At 38.5% G+C, this 12,855-nt stretch overlaps 1 protein-coding gene across 6 annotated transcripts in view; it reads left to right on the top strand.

Moving 5' to 3' along the window:
• CALCR (calcitonin receptor) overlaps positions 1 to 12,855 on the top strand; it is a 170,161-nt gene that overhangs the window by 101,811 nt on the left and 55,495 nt on the right. For all 6 annotated transcript variants that reach the window (XM_033054456.2, XM_033054443.2, XM_033054459.1 and 3 more), the window contains 2 exons: positions 7,501 to 7,654; positions 10,908 to 11,018. In XM_033054456.2, the coding sequence (XP_032910347.1) occupies positions 7,501 to 7,654; positions 10,908 to 11,018 (265 nt within the window). The remainder of the gene's footprint in view (positions 1 to 7,500; positions 7,655 to 10,907; positions 11,019 to 12,855) is intronic.

Here is a 12,855-nt window from a genome sequence, read left to right as displayed (position 1 = left end):
GGCATACTGTGCTCTACTCTGACATCTCTTAGGTTAACTTCCATTTCAGTAGGAAAGAAGCCACGGTCACAGATGTAGACCACAAACAAGCTTTGTTTCCTTTGTGAAACTTATCCAGAATACTGCTGTAAGATCTAATATGAAAAGTATTTTGCCTCAATCATTTTACCAAAAGATTTCCCCATCTGCAGATGGTAGAAGCCATTCATATTTTGTTTTATTTATGGTTTGCAATGAGTAAGGGGTGTCTCTCTTTCAAAAAGGCTGTCCCCACTCTGTTGTTTCTTCAAATCACTCCCTCATTCCAAGAACTGTGAGATATGCCAGCCACTGTCTGAGGCTGAGGAAAATACAGTAATTAAGGTGGTTTGTGACACAGGCAGAAGTGATCTCCCATGCCTCTCCTCTACCTATCACCCTAGATCTCCCCTCTTTTAAGGTTTTGATGGTTTTCTGTCATATTCTCTTTTGTGACCTGCACTCCCACTTAGTCACTGTGAGCTGTTGCAAAGCAACACAACCTTTTGAGGGATTTCTCCTCTGGGCTCCAGGCTCTCTGCTTGTACTGTTTGGCCCACTGTAGGTGCTGGTGGTTCCCCTGTGGTGGTCACCCCTATTGAGTAGGGGAGACTTTTACCTGAAATCTCTTTTCTTAGTGTAGCTGTAATTCCCTAACACAATCTCAGAGCTGGAGCACACCCTGCCCTCTATACAGTGTTAGTGCTTTGCAGAACATTTCCTCAGATTCTTTTAGAATCTCTCCTTCAGTTTTTTGTCACAGACCCTATTTACTTGATGTGCACAGACTCTTCCTCCCCACCACCTCCATTAGACATGTCACCAAGGGGTTTTGGTACCTTCTGATAGAAACAATCTCTTTCATGCATGAATTTTTTCATATAGAATAAATAGCACTTCCATGTACAGATCCATAATATCTCGTCGTTGCCAAAAAATACCTGAAATGTAACTTGTTCCAAAACCTAATTTGGAAATAAAAGCAACTCCTTACTGTCTTTCTCTTTGATGGATTCTCTTGCTTTGAGATGCACAATAATGCATCACCATATAGTCCTCTACTATACAAAGGGAATTTAATTACAAAATTTAATTGTTCATTATGCCATAGTTCACTTTATACTGATGCTTTTTAGTTTTTTGGAATTATTGGGAGCCACAGAACATGACTGAGATTTGTTTCCTCAAGTATGTGAGCCAATTAGTGACCAATTAGCTCATGTCCTTAGTGTACATTTCTCTTCACAAGAAAGATGGAGCATCAGCACAGTGTGCCCAGCAGCATCAAACTGCTGAAAGTGAGGAAGAAGAAGAAGTTTTGGGTCTCTTTCCTGTGTAACCAATCAATTTTTCATTATATTGACAGAAGAGATTTGTATTCTCTGCTTTATTTTGTCAAGTAAGACTGTGCCTACAAATGGCCTTGGAAATGAGGATTGATGAAGTAGTTTTTCCCACATACTCCAATTTTGTGTCCTGAGCCAACCACAACATGCATAGTAAGGACTAAATGGATGCTGCAGCTGAAGGCCGCACTATTTTCAATTAGGTCCACTAAATCAATATTGTATTTTAAAATAAATTCATTCTGAGTGAAAAACAAATTGTGCACATTCACTAAGTCCAAATATGTTAAATTGTTACCAAGCCTCAGTCACAAAGATAGGCAGAGTCTGGTACTGCTTTCTAGCTCCTGAAAGACTTGTGAAAAATTCCTGTTCAAAAAACATTGAAAATTAATTATATGAAAACCTAAATGTAATTTTCAGCAACTGCACAAACTGGTGTATTTTGGAATACAGTTGTGGTAGGGCAGGTTCAAGCCTCCTGAACCCATTAGTCAAGCACTTGCCACTGTGATGGGGGAGCTGCCCGTGATGCACCTGTTTGATCCTCACAGCTGGGAGGGCAACACACACTGCTGCAGTGGTGTGGCCACAAACTCCACTGGGCTCCTGCTCAGCTCAGTGGCTCTCACTGTCCATATCTGAAATCCATGCCTGGGCAGGTACAGTGAGAACAAGCCTTTTCCTGCTTGGACAGCATCTCTTCTAGCATCTGGTCCAGAGCAGATCTCTCATGGGCCAGAAGAGCTGCTGAAGATCTTTATCCTGCTTCTTCTGAGCCTTCTTGCTGCCTGGAACCTCTGGGAGCCCAGGGTCTTCCCCATCCTTGGATGGTGAGATGCCCCTGGGTCTCATCACCTTAGACCATCCATGCCTTTGGAAGCTGCTGTTCTGCATGCACAACTTCCCTGTGCAACTATTTATGAGTTGCTTCATGCTGTAAGTATGTGCGCTCACACGTTCTGAACCTGTTCTCACACAAGGGAAGCTCTGGAAAGCAAACTTCTGATATTTTAAGGTGGTAAGAATTAGTGTGAGAATTTGTGAGTCAAGCTGCTCATCATTTCCCAAGAAATAGGAATTCTGTGTTCTGTTCTATTCATCCAGTTTCAGGGATGATCAGGACATTTTGACTACATCTTTGCTTTTTTAAAAAAAAACAAGGCTGTTGCTATGCAGCTGATTGCAGTAAAGAGCCCTCTCACAAGAGGTTAATCAGACCTGGAAGAAAATATCCATGAAGTATTCTGGATTAGCCCACAGTTTTCATCAGGCTAAAATGAAAGTAAAGCTTCTTCATGTAAGCAGATCTTGTGGAAATAGAGAAGAACTGTAAGATTTGTGACTTGCTTTTCATTACAACAACCTTGTCTTCATCTAGTGCACCTGATAATTTCATCCTTGTTTAAACAGCTGCCAAATTCTGCCGTGTTAGTCATATGGGATCTCACTGAGATAATTACCATCCTGCTCCAACAGAGGTAGACTATGGCAAAATTCTAACATTCAGTGATTAAGTAAAACATATCATGTTGTAGTATTACCCCAAAGAAATTGCCTGCTGCTTCCTAGCACACTTGTGGTGGATAGAAATGATTATGTTTACTGAATACTGTATGCTAATGGCCTTCCTAAGGTATCACAGTTGTTTGCTTATCTGTCCCAACACCAGTAGTTGTGCAAAGTGGTTCAAACATAATCAAGGTATGAGAGGGGCTCTGCAACCCGTCTAAATCATGCTGAGCTCTTGCTCTAAAATGTGATGTATTGAAGAACAGGAGTTTAGTGATCCACAGAGAGATGACTGCACACAGCAGTTTTGAAAGAATTATACCAAAAGAATGTTTGAGCTGTTGAAATCAATAACAGACAGTTAGAGCATCCAGAATTTGCACTAGTCAGAGCTCATCGATAATTGTTGCTAAATTACTATATTTAGTGGAAGGAGGGAAAAACAAAAGACAGCTACAAATTATTTCTTTTCCTAAATGTCGTGTATAGTTACTGTTTGTGTACTGCAAGCTCCTTGATGGCAGAAGAAAAATATTTGGGGATGCTTTTTCATCATGTCCAACATTTTGAGGGAAAAACGTGGAAGAATTTTATGCTTACTTTATCTGGGTTCTGCCTTGCAGAAGCGGCACAGTCTTGCACAGGTTCACAGCAGTTTCTCTTACAGAAACCAGGGCTCTGTTTGTTCATTTCTGTAGAGTTTAATAATGAAGCCAAATTGCTTTCTCAGAATCCTTTGCTCATTCCAGGTACAAAGTGAACTTCAGCATTCCCAGCAGCCTGTTATTTCTTTTTGTAATGATAATTCACTTTCCTGTATCAGTCATTTGTCACGTGGTGGCTTGGTGGTCGTATGTATGACGTCATTTACTTGGACTTTTAGGAGTGACATCATATGTACGGCTGCTAAACTGCTGCATGCGACATCACTTAAACTGTCTTCTTCTGAAGAATTCAGTGCATTTCCAAGCAATGATCACATTGATTATTGTGAATTATTTATTTTTCCTTAATAAAGAATGTTTATAAATGAATGAAGCATTCCTTTGTTGTATAAACATAATCTATGTTTCCATCTAAAGTACCTGATGAATGGATGGGGAAGGCTTTTCAATATGCATTAATGGACTCAAAACATTTAAAATTTGTTCCACATTTTGTAGATTCAATATTTGTAGGTAGTTACCAGGTGAAGATTAATTGACCTTGGCTTTTTTGTGGTACAAATGTGTCATTTAAGTCTTAATTTCTAAAATACATTGACAAAACATTTAAAACATAGTAGCAGAAGTGAGTCAAAATTATTAATTCCATGAGAGCTCATACAAACACTGATACATAGATATTTATGAGACATTCCCAGCCTCTCCCATTAACATGATACACACTGTTTCCCACCCGTGTAACCAGCCATACCCAAGCTCCTGCTGTTTATGACAAGAGAATAATGACCAGAGATGTCTTCCTGCCCTATTTCCCATTTTCTGACCCCTACAGTAAAGAGTGAAGAAGACTAAAACAAATAATAACATCTGACATCACAAACTGCATCAAAATTCTTGCCTGTCTGAACTGCAGGTATATAAAGGCTGGATCATCAGCCCACTGACTTTGGGAGGTCTGGCGTTAAGTTTTGGGCAGTGAAAATGGGATTCTCTTGTGCATGGTGAAAAGCCGGGATTTCTAACAGGGATATTACTTCTCCACCTCCAGCAAGCCACAAAATTAATATTTCATTTATCTGCTGAAGTGGTAATCTGATTTTAAGGCAGAAGAAAATTGTTTTCAAGCTTCCAAGGCCAGCTTTTCAAATGTAGGCAAACAAAAATGAGGAATAGCAGTCAACGGAAAGAGCAGATTTAAAGGGCATATCATAGATGAACAATCCCAGTGACATACTTATGTATAACTCCTTAATTTGATTTCACACACAAGCTATCCAATTACATAAAAAGTGCCCGGAAAGATTTTTGGGCAATTACATACTTTCAAAATCTGAGTCATTGTTTTCAGTAGCAAGAAAAAGAAAAAAAAAATTTAAAAAATTAAATTTTTTTAATCACTTAAGAGAATTATAAATCTAGTGTTATTATTCCTACTTTTATCCAAACTTACTTGCATTTTACTGGAAGCCATTAAGTGATTTCCACTGATGAGTTTTAGTGACACAACTCATCCATATTTTTAATCGGTCTGAGTGAATTCCTGCCCTAAATGTTGGCAGTAGAAACTTTGCTGGCAATTTCAGCTGCTCCACAATTGCCTTGTGCAGGGGCAGTAGAATAGGCCTCCTGGTTACATGGCTGAGCACTCATACATGATTTTGTACACAACCCAAGACATTTAAGCTATCCACCACCACAGGTACTCTCTACCTCCAAGTATCAAAATATTCTCCTTAAACTGTACCCAGTAACAGCTGACTTCTTCAGGAATTGCACACTTTAAGTAATGAAAATATCTGTAAGAGTAAGGTGACTTTAGTGTCCACATTGTATTTCACCCCTGAAAACCATCATTCACACATGGATGTGCTCCCAAACTAGCCCAGAATCAGAGAAATTATCAAGAAGAAAGGCATAGCCACAGAAGTCCTCCTAGCTTCCTGTGACAAAACTGTTATTTCTGTCTTGAATGCAAACAGCTTGGAATTGGGAATAGTTCAAAATAAGAATGGGGAAAATTAGCATGCAGTATCTACTAATCACTTCAGAGAAGCACCAGAGCCTGTGTCATGGACATGGACATGAAGGGCTAAGACAAAGCAATGGTTGTCTGAAGAACCTCATTTGCACTTTCCTGTGCTGGATTTAGGATTTTGCTTGGCTGGTTTTTAAATGATTCTTGGGGACTCCAGCTGCTCCCTTTAGTCTTTTTTAAATTAAGGGATCTGTGATGTTTGGCTCTGCTTCTGTATTTCCTGTTCTAACTTTCAAAATACTTAATTTTTCACTTGGATGACCAGATGAAATATTCCAAATGGCTTCATTGTCCAAGTGTATCTTTGGGGGAGATGGATGGCGGTGTTGCATGTGATGGATACATCCATCTACAATTTACATAAAATTATCTCTGCCAGAAAATATTTTCATTCTTATTCCTCCTATTTTATTTCAAGCACCTACTTAGGTACAACAAGATCGACTGTCTCCATATTCTTCAACTAGCAGGTGTATACTGTTGAAAATGTCTGTGTCAAAAGAATGTGAGGAGATTGAGATGAGATGAGATGAGACTGGAAAAACATAATTGATTTGATATAAGAGTAAAAAAAAGATTAAACTGACATGATTTGGCACAGTAGTGTCAGGAAAAAAGTAATGGCTTTTTTTTTTTCAATGAAGTCCAACACATTGTGGTTTTGCAATGTATTTTACCATGGTATTATAGTGGGAAAATGGGGGTAAAAGGTAATATATTGATGGAATACAATTGCCTGTGATGTGAAATAAAAAAGGAGCAGCAAAATGTAAGAAGAAAGCCCATATTTGGGTTTTCAAACTTGTCATGTTTTCAGTTCAAACAACTATGAATGCATGCCTAAAGATGTCTGTATTACCATTTGCTGCTAAAAAGGTCAAGTTTGTGTTTTTATGAGCGTCCTAGATTTTGAAACAGCCTGAAAATGAATCTGAATGTGTTTGTGATGGCTTTAGTACCATTTAGTATATGGGAAAATAGAGGGTGATGCTAGGAAAGTGCTACAACAATGTTGCTTTTGAGTTGCTTCAAGCAGAGAAGACTCATGATACAAGATTGAGACAGAACAGAACAAACTGAAGCTCCATACTTTCATTTCTGCTCGCAGACTCCATCTGCACAAGGGAGAGAGAGAAGGAGGGAGGGAGGGAGGGAGGAGTGGATGGATGGATGGATGGATGGATGGATGGATGGATGGATGGATGGATGGATGGATGGATGGATGGATGGAAGAATGATAGATGCATGGCAAAAGAACATAACTGACCTCTCCAGCTGAGATCTTTACCTTCCAGAGACAATTATCCTTTCCTTTAACCTGCAGGGAGCTCAGAATGGGATAATTCAGAAGATGCCACCAGATGAAAGAGGACCTTGCTATTTAGACTATCAAATTTAGGGAATTTGCTTAGATGCTTAACTAGGAGCTAAGGTCAGGTATCAAGGTTTAAACTCTACCCTGTGTTTCTATGACCTTAACAGTTGCAGAAGCTCAAAGCTGGTGACATAAAACATGAAATGATCAGTTCAAAGCAAAGGCTGTGGCACTGAGGTATTTGGTCTGCACTGTCTGGAGTTAAATCAGTACAAGTGAGCAGAAATACAAGGGTGTAACTTTGGGAAGATAGAAAATTCTCTTGCAGACACTAAATTAAATGAAAAGATTTTGAAGACTATCAAGTGTTTAATGACCTCTTCACCAACAAAAATGACTTGGTTAAAATCTTATGTTTTCATGGGGTAAACAAATAAAATTCAGCATTTACTTTGTAAGTAGTATGAGATCCATCATAATGATAAACATACATACAAATAAAAGGTCTTTCAAGAAAGCCTAATAGAAATTTCTGGTCCTCTATTTTTGTTTAAAATTTAATCCTCTTTGTTTGTTCAGTCGTACTAACAGCTTTTCCTTTCCATACAGAGAATTGTTCCAAGTCTTTCTTCTACTGTAAATTATACTGATCCTACATTAGAGCCAGTAGTAACTGAAAATTCAGTCATACGGCAGAAGATAATAGATTCACAGTTCAAATGTTATGAGAGGATGAACAGAGCTCCTCCATACAAGAAAAAAGGTAAAAAGGGCTTTTTAAAAATCTGTATTTTGCCATGTGTGGTTATATAACTATAAAGAAATATTTTCTTCTCTATACTAACCTATAGTCTCCTTCAGGGTGCAGTTTCCTTTCCACAGGCAGTAATCAAATTCACTTACTTAGCATCCTCCTAGGTGCAAAAAGAGGAAAAAGCCTGGAAGGAGCCCAGGGAATCAACAGCTCTTCCTCCCTCTGTCACCTAAATTTCTGACTCCAATGCTTTGCTGCTTAAATCTCTCTTGTTCTTGCTTGGGGAATAGCACTTTCCTGAACCTCTCAGCAAGCTCACACCTGATTGTGAACCTTAAATATAAACAGTGTTCTGTTTGCTCCATTCACTGTTTCAGTTTTTTACCATTTGTGTATTGACTGCTGGGTGTCGTGCTCTGTACCTGCACAAGTTGTACGTATGTATATAAAGAGGGTCCATGTATGTATATAAAGAGGTTTATAAAACATCTTTACTGAATGTGAGGCATATATGAAGATTAATAAAAAGGAAAATGACAAACAATAGTGGTGCTGCAATTGCATAATATAAAGCAGCATTTCTGTTTGGGACTGAGAGTTCTGGTCACTTTTTCTCTTAGAAGATATTAATGAAGATACAAGGATATTACAGGTAGTGTGAGACTTATGCAAGTAAACCACAGATACTGAGGACATATTTTAAATAGAAAATATATTTTAAACAATTAACAAAAACACCCAACCTAATAATAGTGTTTGAGATAACATGGGATTTTTTGTAATATGAGAATGGAGACACTTCTACATCTCTTTATCTTAAAATCTTTACTGGGCTCCAGAAGACTCAAAGAAGAATTAGATGTTAAGATAATAAGGTCTAGATGCAGAAATATTTGGAAATTAATACAGAGATTCCCACTGCTTAAAATAGGTTTTAATTCAGGTGAATAGTAGGGAATACCCACTATTAAACAGGGTTTTTTGATAGAAGGAATGATGTTTCAGGCATAAATAAGCCTTTTACTTGCTGGACTTGTGGGGGAAATAGCTTTTCATTTCTTGTTCGATGACTCCAGCTCTATAAGCACCTAATTTTTGCATCCGTTGGCAGTAACCACTGGATTCACCTTTCTTTTGCACTTTGCTTTTGTCATAAGTTGCAAAGGGCGGATTTTCCAGCATGAACTGGGAGTTCATATGTATCAAGACATGTATTCCCAGTAATTTTCTCAGGGGCAGTGTTGTCACAGGAGGACAGCAGGGAAGTGCCTGCACTCCTTCAGCTGCCTGCTAGATTTAAGTGATGCCACTGGGGGCTGTTAGCTCATAGCAACATGCACTTAATTAACTTATAATTAATTTATAACTCAGAATAAAGATAATGGGTGACTCCAGAATGGTGCCAGCACCACTGAAGTTGCGTTCTGAACTGAAAACATAATAAAATTAGGAGCTCAGGCACATGGAAACATATGACCACCCCTCCAGAACAACACAGTATGTGTATATATATGTGTGTGTATATGTATACACAGATAGATACACAGATATAGATAAATGTGTGCATATATAAACATATCCTGATAATTACCTTGGAAGACAAGCCCATGATGCACAGCTTGACCTATTTGATTATTTTTCTTTATCAGGCCAGGCAAAGGATTCAAAGTTTTAAAACTAGATATTCCCTCCAACTCCATTTGGCACTACTTTTCAAAAACAAGCTCAAGTTTCAATCATTTTCTAGTCTTCTTTTTCTTTGATATTACAAAAATAGCTCAAAAAGTTTTTCAGATACATTTCGAAGACACAGAAGAACATGACAATGCCTGAAGGAAAGATAACAAACTGCTGATACGATGATTGGTTAATTTAGTGAACAAATAACATTAACATACTGAACTTGATAACTGAAAAATATATGTACTATATAAATATAATTTATGTACTAAATATATTAAATATATATTAATATAAATATATATCATAAATATATAACATCTCAACTAATTAAGTAAAACTATGCATGAAAATTTCTTTTCTGAACAAGATCTAATCTGGAAAAAAATAATTTTGAAATTTTTATGCTTTTTATTTTTTATCAACAACTACTTGACTTGCAAACAGTTATTGGTGCAAATTGGAACAATTCGGATGTCTTTTAGCAGCTTTCTTGCTTCAGTAAGGAAGTTTACCTGTGGATAGTTTTCAAAAGTTCTAGAAGCAACTAACTACCCATATGTTAATAACTTTCAGTGGTTATTGGGTACCTTCTATTACGATTTTTTCAAAAACAACCTCGATTTTAAGACTTCCTCCGGCCCAGAGTTTAAAAAAAGCTAAGGTGTATCTTCTCATTCTATTTCACTTTAACCTGATGGTCTTGGTGATAAATACTTTTTCCCCAACACAAACTGATTTTGAATGGAAAGTAACCAGGAAGTGTAGGGGGGGTTTAATGTGTTCCTAGTATAAATCCACAGTGAGTCATGTTACACATTACAGAAAGCAGTCTTAGAGCACAATTTCTGAGGACCATGGCATGTACAATCTGTTTAATGGGAGTCAGCAGTGAGCTGTTCTGCCTCCCAGCATTGCTGAGTTTGGGGGCTGGGAACATCCCCCAGCCTCAACAGCATCACCTTCCCAACCCGGGCATGACCAGGACAGGATCCCAGCATGCCTGCCTGGACAGCACCAGCAGGCAGGACCTGCCTGTTACTGATCAGTCTTGCACCTGCCTCACTGGATTTGTAGTTACATCACTGATCTCTGGGGTTGAGCAAGGCAACAGCTTTACAGGGACCTGTCTCTGAAAATGTTGCTTTTAGCTGGGATGTCTCCAGAAATACTTCCTACCTTTACATTCCCAACACCTGATTTTCAGACCTGCTGAGCAGCAAAAGGTGAAATGAAAAGTGGGTGTCTCACAGGTCTTTGGGTACCACTAATGCTCAGAGCTGACAGAAAGAGGATGAAGAAGAGAAATTTGTAAGATTGGAGGCTACATTCAAAATTCAGTTCAATGTGCTTTAAAATGTAACTTTCTGGTAAAATGAACACCCCTAACATCAGGTCAGCAAAAACAAGTACCTTGTACCTGAATGCCACTCTAAGTGTAACAATAACAAAGGGGTATATTACAAAAAGAAAATTTGACTGTCTGCACTCTTGCAGCAATAGTCCTCGAGAGGCTAGAGCAGAGTAGTTCAAGAGGGACTTTTTTGTGGAATTAACTCTTGCAATCCTCTTAAATGTCCAGGTCTGTTCTGCAACCGAACATGGGACGGCTGGTTGTGCTGGGATGACACACCTGCTGGAAGGCTCACTGCTCAGAATTGTCCAGATTATTTTCCAGACTTCGATCCAACTGGTACAGTATTTCTTTTTATCATTTTATATTCCAAAGGATGTCTTCAGAACATTTGTGCCATTGAGTGGATGTGCTCAATCCAGTGGCATTTTTGCAGCGCTGTGAAATCTCAGAAAGTCTGGTTGAAACTAAAACACATCAAGCTTTTGGATTCTGTAATTTGCATATTTTCATTTTTAAAATATTGTATATGTATTTATATTTATGTAAATACAAACCATGGGTTTATGGAACCTAGTTTATGAAAATGTCAGCTTCTGAATTACAACATTGAAATATTCTTAGCAGCTCATTCTAAGTTTTTATACTGAAGAGAAAATGCTTATGTGATTGAAATATGTATCAGTATGTTCTTTGTTCATTTTTTATTGTAAAATATAATTTTATGAAAGAAGATAAGCAGAAATAATGTTCTTTCATTCTCTGAGTTTCAGTTATTAGCTGAATTCTTCATACAAACACTAGAACCAGACTGAGAGAAGTAAATTAAGAATGTTTAAAAGGAAAAATAAAAAATTAATGGAAGTATTAGACACAAATTTAACTCAGCAAAGAGTACAGTTTGAACCAAGACAATTGTGTGTTCCATGCTCAGGACATGTTGCTTATAGGTGCTGCTTGATGCCAAAGTGTGCTAAATTCCACATAGTCACAATACACCAACTGCAGTTAAAATCTGTAAAATAAACATATGGGAGGGAGGGTGCATAAAACTGAAAATTTTCAACAAGCTTAACCCAAGATGCATATGTCCAACTGGAAATGAAGGAAACAGACTACTGCATAGCTGTGAGTTAATTATCCAGCACCATTAGCTAAAATTGTTGATTTTCTTAAGCTTGTAGCTTTTTTAGAAATTGAGGCGTTTCCAGGTTGGATCGAACCCTGTATACATTTTGCTGAATCCTATTTAGAGCCAGATTGATTGTTATTTCTGTTCTTCATGAATCAAGCTGTCCATAATTACAGAAGTTGAAAATTTCCAATGTCAGACCCAGTCTGACCTCCATTCGATCTTTGTTGAAGGAACACCCCTCTTTCTAGTGGAAGTAGGCATTGGACAGGATGGATTGAAGGAAATCTGTTTGCTCAGGAATCCTGTGCTTGGAAAACAAGCTCAGGTGGCAAGGTCACTATCCACTTCCTGTGGAAACACCCTGAGACCAACCCAACAAATCCTTACAGCAATTTACACCCCTGAGACAGACAATGGGCACTTGGGCACCAAGTCACAAGGTCTTGTCTTTTTTACCCTTTCTTCACAAGACTTGACCTCTCTTCTGTATAGTGTCATTGCTTTCAAGGAGGAGTCTCGGAGCAGGGTCATGCTCGTGGCTCATCATTGGAGCACCTGGGGACAACAGATTGAGAAGCTGAGACCCTCATCTTCAGGATTGCTTTTCACTCAGGTTCCCCCTCTGTGGACCAGTGCTTCAACCATTAGACCATTTGCACAAAATATTCCAAAGGATTCCAAAAGACCGTTTCAGAAGAATTGGCCAGACTTGGTTCAGTTCCCAGACAGAAGTGCCCACATTCAGGAGAGAGCCCGAGGCTCTGGATCCTGGCATTGCACAAGCTTCTTCCTGCGTGTTAGTGTCTCTAGGATGAGGCCTGTACCTTCTGCTTCAGATCCCATTTTACTCATGATATCCTTCCCACACAGCAACAGCCCTCTTTATGAGTAGGAAGATTCACTACAAGTCTTCTCCTTTCCCTGCTTCCATGGTTTTCAAGGAAGAACAAAAATACATGGCACTAACCATCTTAATTTATGTACACTCCATGCAATGCTCAGCTTGTACCTGTAGCAGGTGGGTATTGGGCAGCCTTGTGA

The sequence above is a fragment of the Catharus ustulatus genome, chromosome 1 (genome assembly GCF_009819885.2).
Source record: "Catharus ustulatus isolate bCatUst1 chromosome 1, bCatUst1.pri.v2, whole genome shotgun sequence".
NCBI lineage: Eukaryota > Metazoa > Chordata > Aves > Passeriformes > Turdidae > Catharus > Catharus ustulatus.
Note: the sequence above shows the minus strand (reverse complement) of the source record. Positions and strands in the feature narration are given on the sequence as shown.